The sequence below is a fragment of the Sceloporus undulatus genome, chromosome 2 (assembly GCF_019175285.1).
Source record: "Sceloporus undulatus isolate JIND9_A2432 ecotype Alabama chromosome 2, SceUnd_v1.1, whole genome shotgun sequence".
In the NCBI taxonomy this organism is placed as follows: domain Eukaryota; kingdom Metazoa; phylum Chordata; class Lepidosauria; order Squamata; family Phrynosomatidae; genus Sceloporus; species Sceloporus undulatus.
This window is the reverse complement of record NC_056523.1, coordinates 278,855,717-278,872,249: the sequence shown is the minus strand read 5'-3', so window position 1 is coordinate 278,872,249 and position 16,533 is coordinate 278,855,717. Positions and strand designations below refer to the sequence as shown.

Below are 16,533 nucleotides of genomic sequence, written 5' to 3'. Positions count from 1 at the left end.
AAAAAAAAAAAAAGGCCAGGAATCGCCGAGTGAAATGTTGGCAAATTTCATCCTGGGAGTGACGAGAATGAAACATACTGTATTTATTTTTTAAAAAATATAATAATAATGAAACCAATCAAATCTGTGGAAAGGATTTGGGAAAAAAAGAGGGAACGGAGGAAGCGTGTTCTGGATGGAGGGCGGAAGGAGAGGGAGAAGAGGATATGTTGATCTGGAACATATGGGACCAGAAAGGTATTTCATTTTTAAAAAAATATTTACATTCTTTCTGGAATACTCCTTAGCCTTCTACTTCCAGCCATTAAACAATGGATCCCGAGCTAAAAGTGTTGCAATTCCTAATCAAGTTCTTGGGGAGGATGGAAGGGGGGGGGGGGAGAGAGAAAGAGAGAGACAAAAGGAAAGGAAGAAAGAAAGAAAGAAACCAAAGACGCACAGAGACATCTAATTTAAAAAAAAAAAACAACTTTAAGCGAGATCCGACATAAATTCCCTTTTAATTCCCCTTTCCCCCTATCGCAATGCATCGCCTCTCTCCCCCGCGCGCGCGCCCCCCACCGCCTCGTGTGCGCGCCTCCCCTCCCCTTTGTGTGTGTGTGAGTGTGTGTGTGACCATAGACGACCCATACTAATCAGGTCTCAAAGTAAATAGCAGAGCAGGGTGATCTCAATGTAAATTGTGCTTGTCAGAAGAAAGCCCCCTCCTTCCCTCTCTCGCTCTCTCTCTTCTTCTCTCCCTCCACCCCTCCTTCTCCTTTCCTCTTCTCCCCCAGCCCAACTCCCCCTCTCCTCCCCTCCTTCCCCCCCATCTCAGCCGGTAGGTAGCCAAGAAGAAAGGCGGAGCGGGGGAAGCGCGAAGGCGAGGGAGAGCCAGGCAGCCCTCCTCCTCCGCCAATGGAGGCAAGGAGGCTTGGCTAACCTTCGCCTCCCCTCGCCTCGCTTCCCCCCCGATCCGGGGCTCTGACCAGTCAGTCGCCTTTGATTATCAGCTGCCAGCAGCCCCTCTCTTGGCTCCTTGACATGAGCTCCATATAAGGCAGCGATCTCCATAGAAACGTGTCAGTTTCAATAGTAGTGTCAAAGTTCACTATATACAGACATCCGCGCAGATCCCCTTTTCGGAAACATTGCTCTGGTAGTCTTCCCGTTGAAACGCATTCATTTTTTGGTTCTCTCTCTCTCTCTCTCCCTCTCTCCCTCTCCCTCTCTCTCTTACACCCCTCTCTCTCCTTTTCTTGCATATTCTATTAGTTGAAGCTTTCTCTCTTTTTTTCTTTCTCTCTCCCCTTTATCTTCCTCCTCCTCCTCCTCCTCCTCCTCTTCTTCTTCCTTCTCTCTTGTTTTTTCCACCCTTCTGTCCTCCTTTCTTTCTCTCCCTGCTCCTGCCTTTCGGCTGCCTTCTTCCTCCACGAGGCTGGAGAGAGAAGGGGGAACTTTTTTCATTTTTATTTTTCAAAGGAAGAAAGAAAAGGAAGAAGGAAAGAGGAAAAGAGAAAGAAAACGACCGCAAGGAAAACCAGGAAAGGAGACGTCTTTTTTTTTTCTTTCTTTCTTTTCTTCAGCATTTTCCTCCCGTCAGTTTTTTGACACTTTAGGGGAGGGTTTTTTAAAATTTGTTTTTGTTTAGGGTTTTGGCTGCTGAAAGGGTTTGGGGTTTTTTTGTATATTTTTTGAGTGGCATTTTTTCCCTCCGATTATTTTTTCCTTTAAAAAGAAAGAACAGAAAAGGAAAGGAAAGGAAAGAAAGAAGGACAGAGAGAAAGCGGCTTTCCTCGGGAGCTCTCATTCTCTCCAGCGATTATTGCCACCCGACTCAAGAGGAAGAAAGGCGGCGAGGAGCAGAAGCGGGTTTATTTATTTGACCTACTTTGGATCTCTCTCTCTCTCTCTCTGCTCTGCTCTGCTCTGCTCTCTGCCTCTGTGTGTGTGTGTGTGTGTGTGTGCGCTCTGCTTTCCTCTCCTTCGGCTCCATCCCTCCCTGCCTTCCTGCCTTCCTCCCTTCCCTCCGCGGGTGTCTGCCATTCGCTCCTCTCCATGGTCGCCTCTGCCTTGGGCTCGGGGCTGGGGAACCTCCTTCTGCCGAGCGAAAGCCAAGCGACCCCGGCAGCAGCCTCGCCTGCTTCCCTCCGCTCGCCTTCCTGGAGCCATTCGTAGGGCCGAGGCGGACCAGGCACAGCGCCCAGGACCCCCAAGCAGCCTCTCCAGAACAACAGCGGCAGCCACAGCGGCGGCAGCGGCGGCGTTGGAGGCTCTAGCGGCGGCGGCTTCGGCAGCTCCATCCTCCGAGAGTGCCTCCTTTGGCCGGAGCTTCCTCAGGCGCCTCTCCTGAATGGCTAAAGGCTGCCCGGCGCTGCCTCGGACTTGGCCCCCGGACAGCCCCGCGCCCTGAGCAGCCTCGCCTCGGCCTCCTTCCAGAGACAGCTTCTCAGCGGCGGCATCCCCGGCCGGGCCCCGGAGCTCCAGCGGCGGCCATCCGGAGCTCCAGCGGCAGTGGCGGAGGCGACGGAGGAGGAACCACCAGCACCAGCAACCCCAGTCTTCCCAGAGGCAGAGGAGGAGGAGGAGGAGGAGGAGGAGGAGGAGGAGGAGGAGGGGACTCTCCCCGGGCTCTGGGGTCCCCCGGTGGCTCCCGGATCCTGCCTGGGGTCTCTCCGAGCAGCGCAAGGCTAGCAGCCCCAGGACGGGGCCGGGCGGGCTGGCGGCTGGGGAGAAGGTCCGGAGAACCCATCGCCTCCTCGCCTTCCTCCCTTCCTCCCTTCCTGCCTTTCTCCTTCTCCTTCTCCCTCTGCCTTCCCCCGGGTGATCCTTCCCGGATGCTTCCCCCGACCTCCCGCTTCCCGCTGGCTGGCTTCGCAACTTGAAAGAAGGGCCCCTGCTGCCTCGGCGGAGGGAGGCCCAGAGGGAAGGGAGAGCGGCTAGGAAGGAAGGAAGGAAGGAAGGGGAAAGGAAAGGAAAAGAAAGGAACCACCACCACCACTGAGCCGAAAGGGCTTACAATCCGACAGAGGGGAGGGGGTTCATATATATTATAAAACATAATGCTCTTTTGGAATTCCGTGAGTCTTCTGCCCCCTCCTTTTTGAAAGGCTCACTCCCGATTTAAGAGAAGGCGGGAGAAGAGGGAAAAAAGGAAGGAAGGAAGAAGGGAAGGAAAAGGGGAAGGAAAGGAAGGAGGGCAGGAGGGGGCAGGGCAGGGCAAAGAAGCAGCAAGAGCGCGGCGGCGGCGGCGGCGGCCGGAGCAGCCCCGACCCAGAGGCGGGAGCAGCCCTGATCTCGGTGGCCTCTGCCCCCCAAGCGGGGCAGGCGCCCTCCTTCCCCCCACCCCGCCCCACCCTGCCCGTCCCCTCCCCCTCCCCCTTCCCCACCGCGATCCCCCCTTCCTCCTCCTCCTCCTCCTCCTCCTCCTCCTGGCCCCCTGGCCCCCCTCTCCGGGCCTCTTCCCCGCCAGGCAGCCAGGCAGGCAGGCGAGCGGGCGAGCAGGCAGGCAGCCCCCCGACCCAGCCCCCGACCCCCACCGGCCCTTTTTTGACTCCGTGGGCCCGAGATATGGCAATGGTAGTTAGCAGCTGGCGAGATGCGCAGGAGGACGTGGCCGGGGGCGGCCCCGCCGGAGCGGCTCAGCCGGGACGGGACCCTCAGCAAGGGGCCTCGGCGGCCCCCCACACCCCGCAGACCCCCAACCAGCCCGGCGCCCCCTCCACGCCGGGGGACAAGGGCCAGACTCAGCAGGGCTCCGGCCAAGGACCCCAGCAGCAGCAACAGCAGCAACAGCAGCAGCAGCACATCGAGTGCGTGGTTTGCGGGGACAAGTCCAGCGGGAAGCACTACGGGCAGTTCACCTGCGAGGGCTGCAAAAGTTTCTTCAAGCGGAGCGTCCGCAGGAACTTAACGTACACTTGCCGGGCCAACCGGAACTGTCCCATCGACCAGCACCACCGCAACCAGTGCCAATACTGCCGCCTCAAGAAGTGCCTCAAAGTGGGCATGAGGCGGGAAGGTGAATATTATTTCTTCCCCTATATTCTCCTACGACAGAGATTGTGGTATGTGTGGAGAGCAGTGTGGGGGGAGGAGGGGGAGAAGCGGGGAAGGAGGGGGGAGAGAAAATGCTGGGGAGGGGGTCCCTTCCCTACCCAAGAACTCCCACTCAAACACACACACACACACACACACACCTCCTTTGCCTCCATCTCACACTTTCCCTCCTGCCTCCTTCAGCCAAAATCACCACCATCATCACATCCCTATATCATCATCATCATCATCATCATCAACATTGCCACCACTGAATAAGGACTGAGTCCTCCACGTTATTTTTATTATTGTTATTATTATTATTATTATTGCCGCCACTGAACAAGGACTGAGTCCTGCACTAAACCAGGAATGGCTCCAACTCTTAGGTTCTTGACCTGAGTGACTCTTTTGTTGGCTTGGAGCTGGGAAAGAAGTGGAAGGGAGGGAGAGCGATTGAGACAGAGACAGACAGACAGACAGAAAGCAAACCATTCTCTCAGTACAGGATTGCCTCCCTTCTTCTCTTTTGGGCTGCTATTATTTTCTTTTCCCATTAAAGGAAGAGGAGGAGGGGGGAAGGTGCTGAGAATCACCAAACCCTTCGCACACATCCAGCAAACCTCTTCCTTCCCCCTCCCCAGGGAAGCTCTGAAGACTGGAGATGTGTGCAAATTTGGGGGGGGGGAGAAGAGGGTAAAAGAGAGAGAAATATTGGCGGGTGAGTGTAACTTCTGCTGCTGCTGCTGCTTCTGCTTGTAGGGCTGCTTTCTTGCACCCTCCCCGTCTGCCAGCCTCCCCTCCCTCCCTGCCTCCCTCCCTCTCTGCAAGATCGGCGGCCTTGTTTTGACTCCCTCGTGCTTTCCAAAGGAAAGTTTGGGAACGCTGAGTGCTTTCAGAGCCCTGCCATTTTCCACCGCCGCCACCTTTCGCATGCTGCTCCTTTTCTTTCGCCATCAGACGCCATCGTCTCTTTCAGTGTTTCATCCCAATTGCAATCTGCAGCACAGTTGATTTTATCATTATCATTATTATCATTATTATTATTATTACTATCATTATTATTCTGCACAAAGCATAGTTCGCTTCTGGAATGTGATTACCCCCGCCCCAACACACACAGATACACAATCATTTGAAAACAAAGCCAACACACTTCCAGTGTTAGAATGTCAAGTCCCTTTCTTTTCCTCTCCAAAAGGGTGTTTTTGTTTTTTTAATTGTCACTTTTCTTTGGGTAATCTGTTTTTATTTTATTTTAATTCCCCTCCGTGGCCCTGGTGTGTGTGTGTGTGTGTGTGTGTGTGTGTGTGTGTGTGTGTTGTGTGTGTGTGTGTTGTGTGTGTGTTTATGGTGTCCTTACCCACTCCACCTCTTCCTCCAATGAATGGTTAAAAACTCAGCTTCCTAGCTCAGGTTAAAAGAGGTCCTAAGAGGCAAATGAACCAACGCAGGGCATTCTTGTGCAGGGGAGAGGAATGGGAACCTTCCGAAACGTCTTTTCCTCGGTTGCCACCAGAAAATACAAATGTCTCTGTGTGGTGGGGTTTTGTTTTGTTTTTGTAAAGGCCACTGACGACTTCATCTGTAGCTTCAGAGAACTGCTGGTGGGGGCGGAGGGGGGGTCTCTGAGAAATACATCCAGACAGGCAGACATAAATATAAAAAGATGGGGAGCAGCAGATACTCTCCAATTAAATGAACTGTTTGTTCATTTAATTGGAGCAGCCAAATGCCAGGTCAGAAAGTATTATTTTGCAAGGAGTGGGATGGAAGGAGGGACTGCTTCTGACAGGTAGATGGGAATGTTAGAAAATTCTTCACCCCGACATACAAGATAATATATCTTCCTGTGAAATGGGGAATGTTGTTGTTATTATTTTCCCCCATGCTCTCAATGGTCATCGGCTTCCATTCAGTCGCCTTTGTTTACATGCCCTGAGTTTGAATCGCTGGCGCTGCATGCCTTAAACAGACAGAGGCCGACAGAGACTTTGCTCAGTTTTGGGAAACTCAAGGCACGCTTACGTTTTGGGGCTGGGATGGTTCATGAACCCACACTCTGTGTGTGTGTGTATGTGTGTGTTGAGCAGTTGCAAACGTGTGTGCTTTGACTGGCCAAAGCAGCAGGCAGAATAACCCCCACCACCACCTTCCTCCCTTTACATCTGCAACTACGCAGACAAGGACTGGGCTCAGATCCTTCTTCTCTCCTTGCTCTTAAGGGTTTAGCTTCTGTAAATCCAGAAGTTTATTTTTATGTTTTGTATTTTTTTAAAAAAAAAAACCCTAACCCCTCACAGCCAGGACGAGGACAAGCGCGGTTCTCTCTTGCCTCCTCCTGCCCTTCTGAGCATTGGGAAAAAATTGCAGCGGGGGCAATGCCTGTGTCTGTGTTACACAGGAGTTGGACTGGGACCTGGCTGTTTCGGCAACGGTAGCAGGGGAGGAGGAGAAAGGCAACCTCTCCCTGCCCACCCCCCACCCCCACCCCCCTTCCAAATACATTTTGGCTTAGCCAGACTCCGGACTGATAAATAAAGCTGCCGCCGCCGCCGCCTCTCGCCTTGGAAAGGGGCCTTTCGGAATCCCAAGCAACTTTCTACGAGGGCTTGGCTGGCTGGCCATGGATTTCTGGCTCCCTGGAAAGCAACTCGGAGGTGGGGGCTCTGCTTTGGATCGCTCTGTCGTACCTGCTCCTCCTGTCATTATTATTATTATTATTATTATTATTATTATTATTAAGGCTAGTACAGGAAAGGCTATCTTGGAAGACAGGATCCACCTACTCCTCCTCCTATTATAATTATTATTATTATTGCTAGTAAAGGAAAGGCAATCTTGGAAGAGAGGATTCATCTGCTCCTGTTGTTGTTGTTGTTGTTGTTGTTGTTGTAATTAATGCTAGTAAAAGAAAGGCTATCTTGGAAGACAGGAATCATCTGCTCCCCCAATTATTATTGTTGTTGTTGCTAGTAAAGGAAAGGCTGTCATGGAAGACAGGATACATCTACTCCTCCTATTAATAATAATAATAATAATAATAATAATAATAATAATAATAATGCTAGTCAAGGAAAGGCAATATTGGAAGACAAGAATCCTCTGCTCCTCCTATTATTGTTGTTGTTGCTGTTATTAATGTTAGTAAAAGAAATGTAATCTTGGAAGACAGGATCCACCTACTCCTACTCCTATTATTATTATTATTATTGCTAGTAAAAGAAAGGCAATCTTGAAAGACAGGATCCACCTACTCCTCCTATTATTGTTCTAGAATTAGTAGTTAATGCCACTAAAGGAAAGGCAATCTTGGAAGCCAGGATCCATCTACTCCTATTCTTCTTATTATTATTAATGCTAGCCAAGCAAAGGCAGTCTTGGAAGACAGGATCCATCTCTCCCTTTGCACAACAATGCCATGGGGGGGGGGGGGGGAAAGCTTGCATATGGGGCTGGTCCCCCCCCCCCCCCCACCCTGATTTGTCTCTGTATGTGTGTGTATAGATATATATATAAGAGCGAGTATGTCTGTGTGTGTCTGTGTGTGTATCTGTATGTATGTTGCTGGGGTTGTGGTGGGGGGGTGGGGGGGGTAAGCCGGCTTTTTTGGTGATGTCGGGGCCGGTCCTTGCCAAGGCTCTCCCGGATGCACATTTCCTCTCCTTTCTCCCTCTCTCTCCCTCTTTTCGTCAGCGGTTCAGCGAGGCAGGATGCCTCCGAGCCAGCCGAACCCGGGCCAGTACGCGCTGACCAACGGGGACCCGCTGAACGGCCACTGCTACCTGTCGGGCTACATCTCGCTGCTGCTGCGGGCCGAGCCCTACCCGACGTCGCGCTACGGGAGCCAGTGCATGCAGCCCAACAACATCATGGGCATCGAGAACATCTGCGAGCTGGCCGCCCGCCTGCTCTTCAGTGCCGTGGAGTGGGCCCGAAACATCCCCTTCTTCCCGGACCTGCAGATCACCGACCAGGTGGCCCTGCTCCGCCTCACCTGGAGCGAGCTCTTCGTCCTCAACGCCGCCCAGTGCTCCATGCCCCTCCATGTGGCCCCGCTCCTGGCCGCCGCCGGCCTCCACGCCTCACCTATGTCCGCCGATCGTGTGGTGGCCTTCATGGACCACATCCGCATCTTCCAGGAGCAGGTCGAGAAGCTCAAGGCCCTCCACGTCGACTCCGCCGAGTACAGCTGCCTCAAGGCCATCGTCCTCTTCACCTCAGGTCAGTCGCAAGGCAGGCAACCGACAAACCAGGCCTCCACCCTCTCTCCCCCATTGCCACATCTCCCTCCTCACTGCAGAAATAATATATAGATAGATAGAGAGGGGGGGGGTGACCTCCAACCCTGGTCAAATGGAGGCCAAGGGAAGGGTTCTCCCTCTCTCCCCCCATTGCGACATCTCCTTCTGCACTGCAGAAATGATTATTATATATGTGAAGTCAAAGGCTTTCATGGACAGCATCCATAGTTTTTTGTGGGTTTTTCTGGCAATGTGACCATGGTCCTGAAGAATTTATTCCTGATGTTTGGCCAGCATCTGTGACTGGCATCTTCAGAGAAGGTCTTCAGATCTCTATGAAGCTTGAGATTTCTCTGAAGATGCCAGCCACAGATGCTGGCCAAACATCAGGAAAAAATTGTTCAGGAATATGGCCACATTGCCCGGAAAAACCACAAAAAAACTATAATTATTATATGCTATTGTTCTTACTGCATTTGTTTGTGTCCCAATTTTCTTACAAACTTGGGACTCATAAATAAACTGCTTTGACACCACTTTTGCAGTCCAAAACACACTGCAGAAATAATCTGGTTGGACGCCGCTTCAGCTGCCCTGGACTCAATCCTAGGGAATTCTGGGAACTGTAGTTTTGGGAGACATTGAGCCTTCTCTGTCAGATACAATAAACTAGTTCCCAGGATTCCCTAGCTGTGAGCCAGGGCAGTTAAACTGGATTATTTCTGCCCTGTGTTTTGGGCCTTGAACTGCCATGGCTCCGTGCTATGTGATTCTGAGGCTGGTAGTTTTGTTGTGGCAGGAGAACTCTTTCTCTCTCATAGAAAAGGTTAAAATATCTCACAGAAACCAGGACTGGCTTTTGTCATACTGTACTTGGTTTTAGATCTATCCTGTATTATTGTAAGATTGGGTGCATCTCTACTGTAGAAATAAAGCAATTTGGCACCATTTTAACGATGCCACGGTATGGAATTCTGGGATTTGTAGAGGTGTTTAGCCTTCCTCATCAAGAGAGCTCTGGTGCCACAACAAACTACAGATCCCAGGAATCCATAGCATGGGGCCCTGGCAGTTAAAGTGGTTTCAGACAGGATTACTTCTGCAGTGCAGATTCAGGCGCTGGGATCCGGCCTCGGAGAAATGGATCCTTCTCCTCCCAGGAGAGACACTTGGCAGGATTTTCCATAGGGACCAACCTCTTCTTAGCCAGGCTCCTGCACTCCCCTTCTGTGCAGAAATGAGCCCTGCCTTGCATTGCTGGCGGATGTCGCTGGTGTCGCTTCCTATAGGCCTCGGGTGATGAAATTGACAAAACCTTCCAGGGATGCCTTGGAGGAAAAGATAGCCTTTGGCTCCAGGGATCCTGCGGTGCCTCTCGGTGCAGGTGACTGGGAACCTGCGTTTCCCACACACCTTTGGCTCTGTGTGGGGTGTGTTTGTGTTAGAGAGAGAAAGAGAGAGAGAAGAAAGGAGGTTTAGGGCCTTGCTGAAAGGGCCTTTTCGACAGATCTTGTTCAAATAAAGCAGGCAGGAGCACAAATAAATCATAAATAATACCGCTTTATTGCTGCCCTGATTTCTTCCCCCTCCCCTATCGGAAACCATTAATATTTGCAGTTGCTGTGGTTAGGGAGGCTCATTAAAATTGATTCCTGTGCCAAAAATAGGACTCCTTTTTCCCTATTAAGAAAAGAGAGAGAGGAGATGCTCAGCCTCAGGGCTGGAAATACCAACCTAAAGACAATATTTCTCTTTCTTTTCTTTTCTTTTCCCCCTTTATTTTTATTTTTTTTAAACAAACAAAACAAAAGCAAAAGCGAAAGCAGGCAAATCCCGGGAAATGTAACAGATTGCCTGGAAAAATATCCCATTAAAGGTAGGCGGGGGTAACGGGCATGTTAACAATTTTGCTTATGATAGATGGTTCAAATTAACTTTGCAGGCGAGTGCATTAGCCTCGCCTTTGAAGTGTTCCGGTTGGAGCCCTGTAAGAAGACAAGGCCTCCTTTATTTTGGTAACCTGCGCAAGGGACATCCATAAACATCAAAGCGGGAGGAACGAGAAACAAAGATAAGGAGCCTTGGAGGTGGCCTTTGCCACAGTGGAAAGCGGTGGGGGTCTGATTTTAGCACCTTCTCACCCATCCCCCCCCCAAAAAAAAACCCAAAACTTTTTTTTTAGGCCCTTTTCCTTCAGGAGTCCAGTCCCGTGCCATTAAATTAGCTACCTCGATTTTTATTGTTAAAAAATGGGCCCAGGAGAAACACACAGAGGTGAGAGATAGAGAGAGAGAGAGAGAGAGAGAGAGAGGAAAAAAAGTAAACCCGCTTCATGCTTTGCCAAAGGGTCTGCCAATCCATTCGTGTGCGTTGCCTCTCTTGCATGAGGAGGAGTATTTACACTATGGTCAAGCAACCTTTTAGACGTGCGCGCGATGTTGGATTGAAGCAAATGTAGCAGTATTTAATATCGGTTTGAAGGTGGGCTAATTTCTTGAGACAGAGGGGGGAAATCCTTGGCACTGGCAAAGTGGACTGTGACTGCCTCCCTTCGTTCCTCCGGCTGCAAATGCAGGCCTGGCCAGAGAAACGGAGGACGACGGGGCCCTTTCTTTTCAAAGGATCAAGGGCAGAGAGCTTAAAACAAATGGGGCAGATCTGTGGGACAGCCAGCCATTGGGATGCCTTTTATCCTCCGGCTTCTTTGCTGATGGAAGCCCATCGCTTCCCCCGCTTCATCTTTTCTCTTTTCCACCCCTGACAGAAAGAGACCCTGGTGGCATTTTTCAGGGTAATTGAACTAGGAAGGTCCCCCTGCTTTTTTCCTTAAACCCTTCATTCATTGAGGCGGGGGAAGAAGAAGGGGAGGCAGAGCTAAAGTGGCCAATGGGCTGGGTTTGGGTTTATCGTCGTTTTTAGGAGGCCAAAGTCTTTCCTGAAAACCGGCAGGCTGCTTTTATGTCGGTTTCACTGGCAAAAAGGTCTGACACCCCCCCCCAAAAAACATACCCACCACACATACACACACACCAAGGAGACGCTTTTCTCTCTCTTTCTTCAAATTCTGGCTCATTCTGAGCTCAGGGACTGCCTCAACCAGGTTTCCCGATCACCATACATTTGCGCCTGTTGATAAAGATACTTGCAGATTGTATTAAAACAAAAAATAAATGTATGTTTCACAATATGGGGTTTAAGAAAGAAGGAGAAAAATGTTTCCCAGAATTTTTGGAAGGAAGAGAGGAGTTCCAACAGAGAGAAATGTAACCGCCGGGAATGATGGGCCGCTCTCTGTCGGCCTCGGCCCTTCTCCCCGCTTCATAGAGGCATCCATTTCCCTTTGGGCCTGGTCTTGTTTCAACTGTTAGCCAGAAGGTAATTTACGGCGACTCTTTCACTAAGTCATCCAACTTTTAAAAAGCCAAATTTGATGGATGGGAAAGACATGTTTCACCACCTGGTCCCCGAGGCCCGACTCTAACCCTGAAGGGAGAGTTGTTTCCCAGTCAATGGGGTTTAAGAGGAGGGATCAAGGTTTAATTAGGCTCAGAGGTTATTCTGGCAGGTCACCTCTCTCGATATCACCCCGTTTGGACTCAGGGTTTTATTTTTGCCCTGCATTAGTCTGTCCCACGACAGTCACCAGGGCCTTGGGAGCACCCCTGACTCCGTGGTTCCCTCAACTATCTATGCAAACCCCTTTCAAGAAAAGAATGCCCTTCTCATTCCCTACCTCGCCTCCCCAACTTTGATATATTAAAATCTCCAGCGGAAGGATCAGGTTAGATAAGATCAGCTCCATAAATCTCTCTCCGGCGCCATGCGAACTTTGATTTCTCGTTATATGCGCGCTGATTACATCTATATTTTCTGAGCACTAAACTCTCCTGGATGCGTTACATGAAATATACTCCCTGTAGTACAAAAGGCCCAGGTCGGGCTTCTGCCGAACAGTAATGATTATTTATTTACATCATTCCTTTTTTGCCATAGACGGAAGGAAGAAAAATTGGGAAATAATGACGGCAGGGAGAAATATGGCCGTCTTAAAAAGTGGGACACGCACAATTTCCACCTAATTCCCTCACACACAAACACAGAGGCACACAAGCACACTTCTCTCATCCCTTCCTAGCCACCCCTCCTCCTCCTTTCCTCCCATCTTTGTCGGGATGTAAATTCACAGACGGTAAATTGGCATTGCTTCCCTTCTTGAGTCTATTTCTTGGCAACTCACTCAGCTAATCGATCAGATAGCGCAGATTGTTTAATTAATTTCCAGATCCTCCAGTTAGGAAAGGCCAGGATGGAAGCATCGCTCGCCCCATCCCAGGTTTAGATGCTTTTGCTTGGAAAGGGGCAGGGAGGGAAGTCCCCTGAAGTGAGGCTGTTTAGTGGAAAGGATTCTCCATACAGTGTAAGCCTTATGTACCTGGAGTAGGTTGTATAAAGAGAGCTTGTATAAAATACGTGTTTTGTGGAGAGAGTAAAAGAGGAGACGAGGAAGGAAAGGCCTTTCTGTCCAGGTTTGGTCTCAAGGTCGCAGTGACAGTCTTGAGGGTGAAGGTTGAAGCCAGAATAAATATTTCCAAGTCCCAATAAATACCCCCAGGAAAAGGCAGAGAGGCCTCCTCTTCACCCAGCCTGGCCTGGGAGTTACCTGGGAAGGCCCTTGTTGTTGTTGTTGTTGTTGTTGTTGTGTGCCTTCAAGTCATTTCCGATTTATGGAGACCCTACCTTGGGGTTTTCTTGGCAAGTTTCTTCAGAGGGGGGGTTGCCATGGCCTTCTCCTGAAGCTGGGAGATGTTGATTTGCCCAAGGTCACCCAGTGGATTTCCATGGCCCAGCCAGAATTTGAACCCTGGACTTCAGGGTCAGCACTCACACCACTGCACACACCCCCCCCCCACTGGCTCTCATAGGGAAGCCCCTTGCAACCAATCCCTGGTAGCAAAGAGAGAGCTCAAGGGGTGAGGATTTGGTAGGGTCGCCTTCTAAGCTAGCCAGAGACTCCCATGCTATTGACCACAGATAAGGAAGGGGGGGTCTTCTCCCCTCCTCTCCCCCGCCCCATACTCCCCGGGGAAGGCAGGTGTATTGCAACCTGTTTCTCCACCACCCCTCCCTCCCTCCTTCAGAGGTTGCGACTGAGGCCGGCGTTTAAGGCCAAAGTATGGATTAGCCCAAGAGTCGGGCGTGAGTAATTGTAGATCTAAGCGCTCCTGAGTCCAGGGCTGGGGTCACGGGGTCTTCCCCTCCGAAGCACTGGAATTATAGCCTGGTTCCTTGCTGTTGGCGCTGGAGGCCAGAAGGAGCTGGGAAGGGCCTGGGAAGCGTTGCAGACCCTTTCTCTGGAAAAAGGGAAGGCCCCTCCGCCCCCAGAGTGTGTAGCAGGGCTCTCTGCCTATCTCCCCATCCCTAGATAACAAAGATACAGGCACACACCTATCTCCAACCTTACCTCTGTGCGCATCCACACACACACACACATATATATATATTGAATATCCTTCTGACCCTGGGAAGGTGGCCCCCTCCTTTTGGGGCCCATTACCCGGCGATTAATTCCTAGAGCGCTCCCGATATTACCGAAGGCTGCCTTTGATCTCCACTAAACCGACCCCGCTCGCCCACTGCTCGCCTTGTGATCCTGGCGTTTGGAGATATTTATTATTAATATCCGAATACAACTCGCGGGGGGGGGGAGGGAGAGAGGGATGAGGCCTTTCTCTTCCCCAGCGGATTCTGGCTCTGGAATAACCCCCCTACACCCCTCTTTATGCCCCCCAGGTGTGTGGGGGTGGATTTGGGAGGGTCGCCTTCTAGGCTAGCCAGAGACTCCCACAGATAAGGAAGGGGGGTCTTCCCTGCCTGCCTCTCATATTGTATCTTGTATCCCTAGCTAGATCCCCCCCCTGCTCCTATTATTGTATGGATGGAATTTTTCTGTTCTTTTCTTCACTGGGGGAAAAAGGAGAACGGGTGGGTGGACCCTTGAGGTTATCCCCCTGTGCTGCGGCCCTGAAGCCTGGGCTTTGGGTGCCAGGCTGGCCCTTCCGAGGCAGAGGAGACCTCAGGCCCTGCTCCGCTTTGGCAGCCGCCGAAGGAAACCAGGCAGCCGGCGCAGCTTTGTGCGTGCGAGTGGGCCAGCGAGAGCAGCTGCAGACGCCTGCTAAGCCCAGGCTTTGGGGCTGAAAGGGGGGGGAGAGAGAGAGAGAGAAGGGGGGAGGAGAGAGAACTGAGCCATCTTCCTGGCAATGATTATACAGCTTACAGGGATGTGACCAATTTTCAATTACTCGATTCCCCGAGATCCCGAGACAAAGCCGGGCCTCTACTCTCTTTCTTCCCCCCCCCCTCCACCAGCTCTTCGTTCTCTCTCTCTCTCTCTCTCGCTCTCGCTCTCGCTCTCTCTCGGAAATGGAAGCGGGAGCCTTTCGTGCGAGCGACTCCAAATCCTCGCCTGGCTGGGAGCTCCTTTCTGCACGCGCTTCTTTGCTTGGCCCCATTTCTTCCACCCGGGAGCCCTTTTCCCCCCGCAAGCTGGAGCAGGAGGAGGAGGAGGATCGCGTAGGGAGGAAGGGAGCAGGGAGGAAGAAAGGAGTGGGGGGGGGAGAGAAGAAGGAGAAGCCCCCATGGCTCCCTGCCTGGCTGCCTGGCTGGCTCCGAGTCTGTCGGTCGGTCCTGAAAAGCTGGGGTGGCAGAGAGAGAGAGAGAGAGAGAGATGGAGCCTGTGTGTCTGTGTGATTGTGCGGGATAACAATAGGATGCAGCTCTAGGATTATAAAAATAAATAAATAAATGGGGGGTGTTGTTGTTGTTGCTGTTGGATGCATCCTTCCCCTTCCTGAGGTGTCTGTCTGTCTGTCTGGCGAGGGAAAGATGGCTCCCCAGCTTCTTTCCCCGGCTGCCTTTCCGCGTCCTCCATTATTTATTTGCAAGGTGAAGGAAGAAGAAGAGCAACACAAAGAGAGAGGAGAGGGGAGGTGAGGGGGCGCCTGGGGTCGCGGCTGCTCCTCTCTGGTTGCAAAGGGGGGCCCTTGAAGGGAGGCAGAGACGATGGGGTGGCTTGGGGTGGGCTTTGGGTGGGCTGTATGGGTGCAAGCCCCCCCCCTGTCTCCCTAACCATGTGCCCCCCTTCTCTCCCTCCGGTGCTCCCTGGGCAGATGCCTGTGGCCTGTCGGACGCGGCGCACATCGAGAGCCTGCAGGAGAAGTCGCAGTGCGCCCTGGAGGAGTACGTCCGGAGCCAGTACCCGAACCAGCCCAGCCGCTTCGGGAAGCTGCTCCTGCGGCTGCCTTCCCTGCGCACCGTCTCCTCCTCGGTCATCGAGCAGCTCTTCTTCGTCCGCTTGGTAGGTAAAACCCCCATCGAGACGCTCATCCGAGACATGCTGCTCTCCGGCAGCAGCTTCAACTGGCCTTACATGTCCATCCAGTGTTCCTAGAGCTCACGCCGCCTCCTGGCCTCCCCCCGCCTAGAGCCCCCCCTCCAGAGCAAAGAGAAAGAAAGAAAGAGGGAGAGAAAAGGAAGGAAAGAGAAAGAAGGAAGGAAGGAAGAAGGGAAGCTCCTCCAGCAACAGCCGGAGAACCCGGCCCAAAGCACTTGGAGGGTGGGGAGGGGAAGAACACTTGCAAGGGAGAGCCAAAAAATTAGAATAAGAGGAGGGGGACGAAAGCGAGAGAGACCTGACGGTGCGAACACTGACTCGCTTTGCAGCCTCCCTCCCTGGCGATGGGGGAAAGGACCCCTCGCGTTTGTGGAAAGCAAACCCTAATGTCGGGATTTTTGAGGAGGAAACTTTTCCACGGTTTAAAACTAAAAGAAACACACACAAAAAAAGTGCAACGGACCGAAGGGGGTTTCCTTGACCCTCCCCCCCCCCCCCCCCCCCGGGGCCGCTTCCCTCCCCTCGCCCCCATCCTCAACCTCTCTCCTCCCCAAAAGAAGACACTTTTTCTTGGATTTATTGGACTGAGGTGGACCTCCTCTCTGTACAGCCAAGCAAAGCCACCGCTGCGACCGGGAAAGGAAGGAAAACTGAAGCCGAGTGGACTCTGATGCAGGGCCAGGACGGGCAAGGGACCCACAGACACACACACACACACACACACACACACACACACACACCCCGACCACGGACATTGTTCTCCATTTTGTAAAATAATTAGTCTTTATTTTCACTTTTTTTGTAAAAATTTAAAACATCGTATGCGCATAAAGGAGAGAGAAAGAAGAGAGAGAGAGAGAGAGAGAGAGAGAGGAGGGGGAA

General features: G+C 51.9%; 1 protein-coding gene across 4 annotated transcripts; it reads left to right on the top strand.

Moving 5' to 3' along the window:
• Positions 1–7: 7 nt before the first annotated feature.
• NR2F1 (nuclear receptor subfamily 2 group F member 1) lies at positions 8–16,144 on the top strand. 4 transcript variants are annotated; one of them, XM_042449752.1, is made up of 3 exons: positions 8–237; positions 7,714–8,241; positions 15,428–16,144. In XM_042449752.1, the coding sequence occupies exons 1-3, from the start codon at positions 207–209 to the stop codon at positions 15,706–15,708; spliced, it is 840 nt and encodes a 279-aa protein (XP_042305686.1). In that variant the 5' UTR covers positions 8–206; the 3' UTR covers positions 15,709–16,144. The 4 variants fall into 4 exon arrangements, with proteins under 4 accessions (XP_042305686.1, XP_042305684.1, XP_042305683.1 ...); XM_042449750.1 differs by lacking the exon at positions 8–237 and adding an exon at positions 3,409–4,000 and having other exon boundaries at positions 7,717–8,241; XM_042449749.1 differs by lacking the exon at positions 8–237 and adding an exon at positions 3,411–4,000.
• Positions 16,145–16,533: the final 389 nt, after the last annotated feature.

What these genes read in the sequence shown, in the direction of transcription:
- NR2F1 (XM_042449749.1), top strand. Translation starts at nt 3,550, where the DNA reads ATGGCAATGGTAGTTAGCAGCTGGCGAGATGCGCAGGAGGACGTGGCC. An exon ending in AGTGGGCATGAGGCGGGAAG is followed by an intron (nt 4,001 to 7,713) that starts GTGAATATTATT and finishes TCTTTTCGTCAG; the next exon opens with CGGTTCAGCGAGGCAGGATG. An exon ending in CATCGTCCTCTTCACCTCAG is followed by an intron (nt 8,242 to 15,427) that starts GTCAGTCGCAAG and finishes CTCCCTGGGCAG; the next exon opens with ATGCCTGTGGCCTGTCGGAC.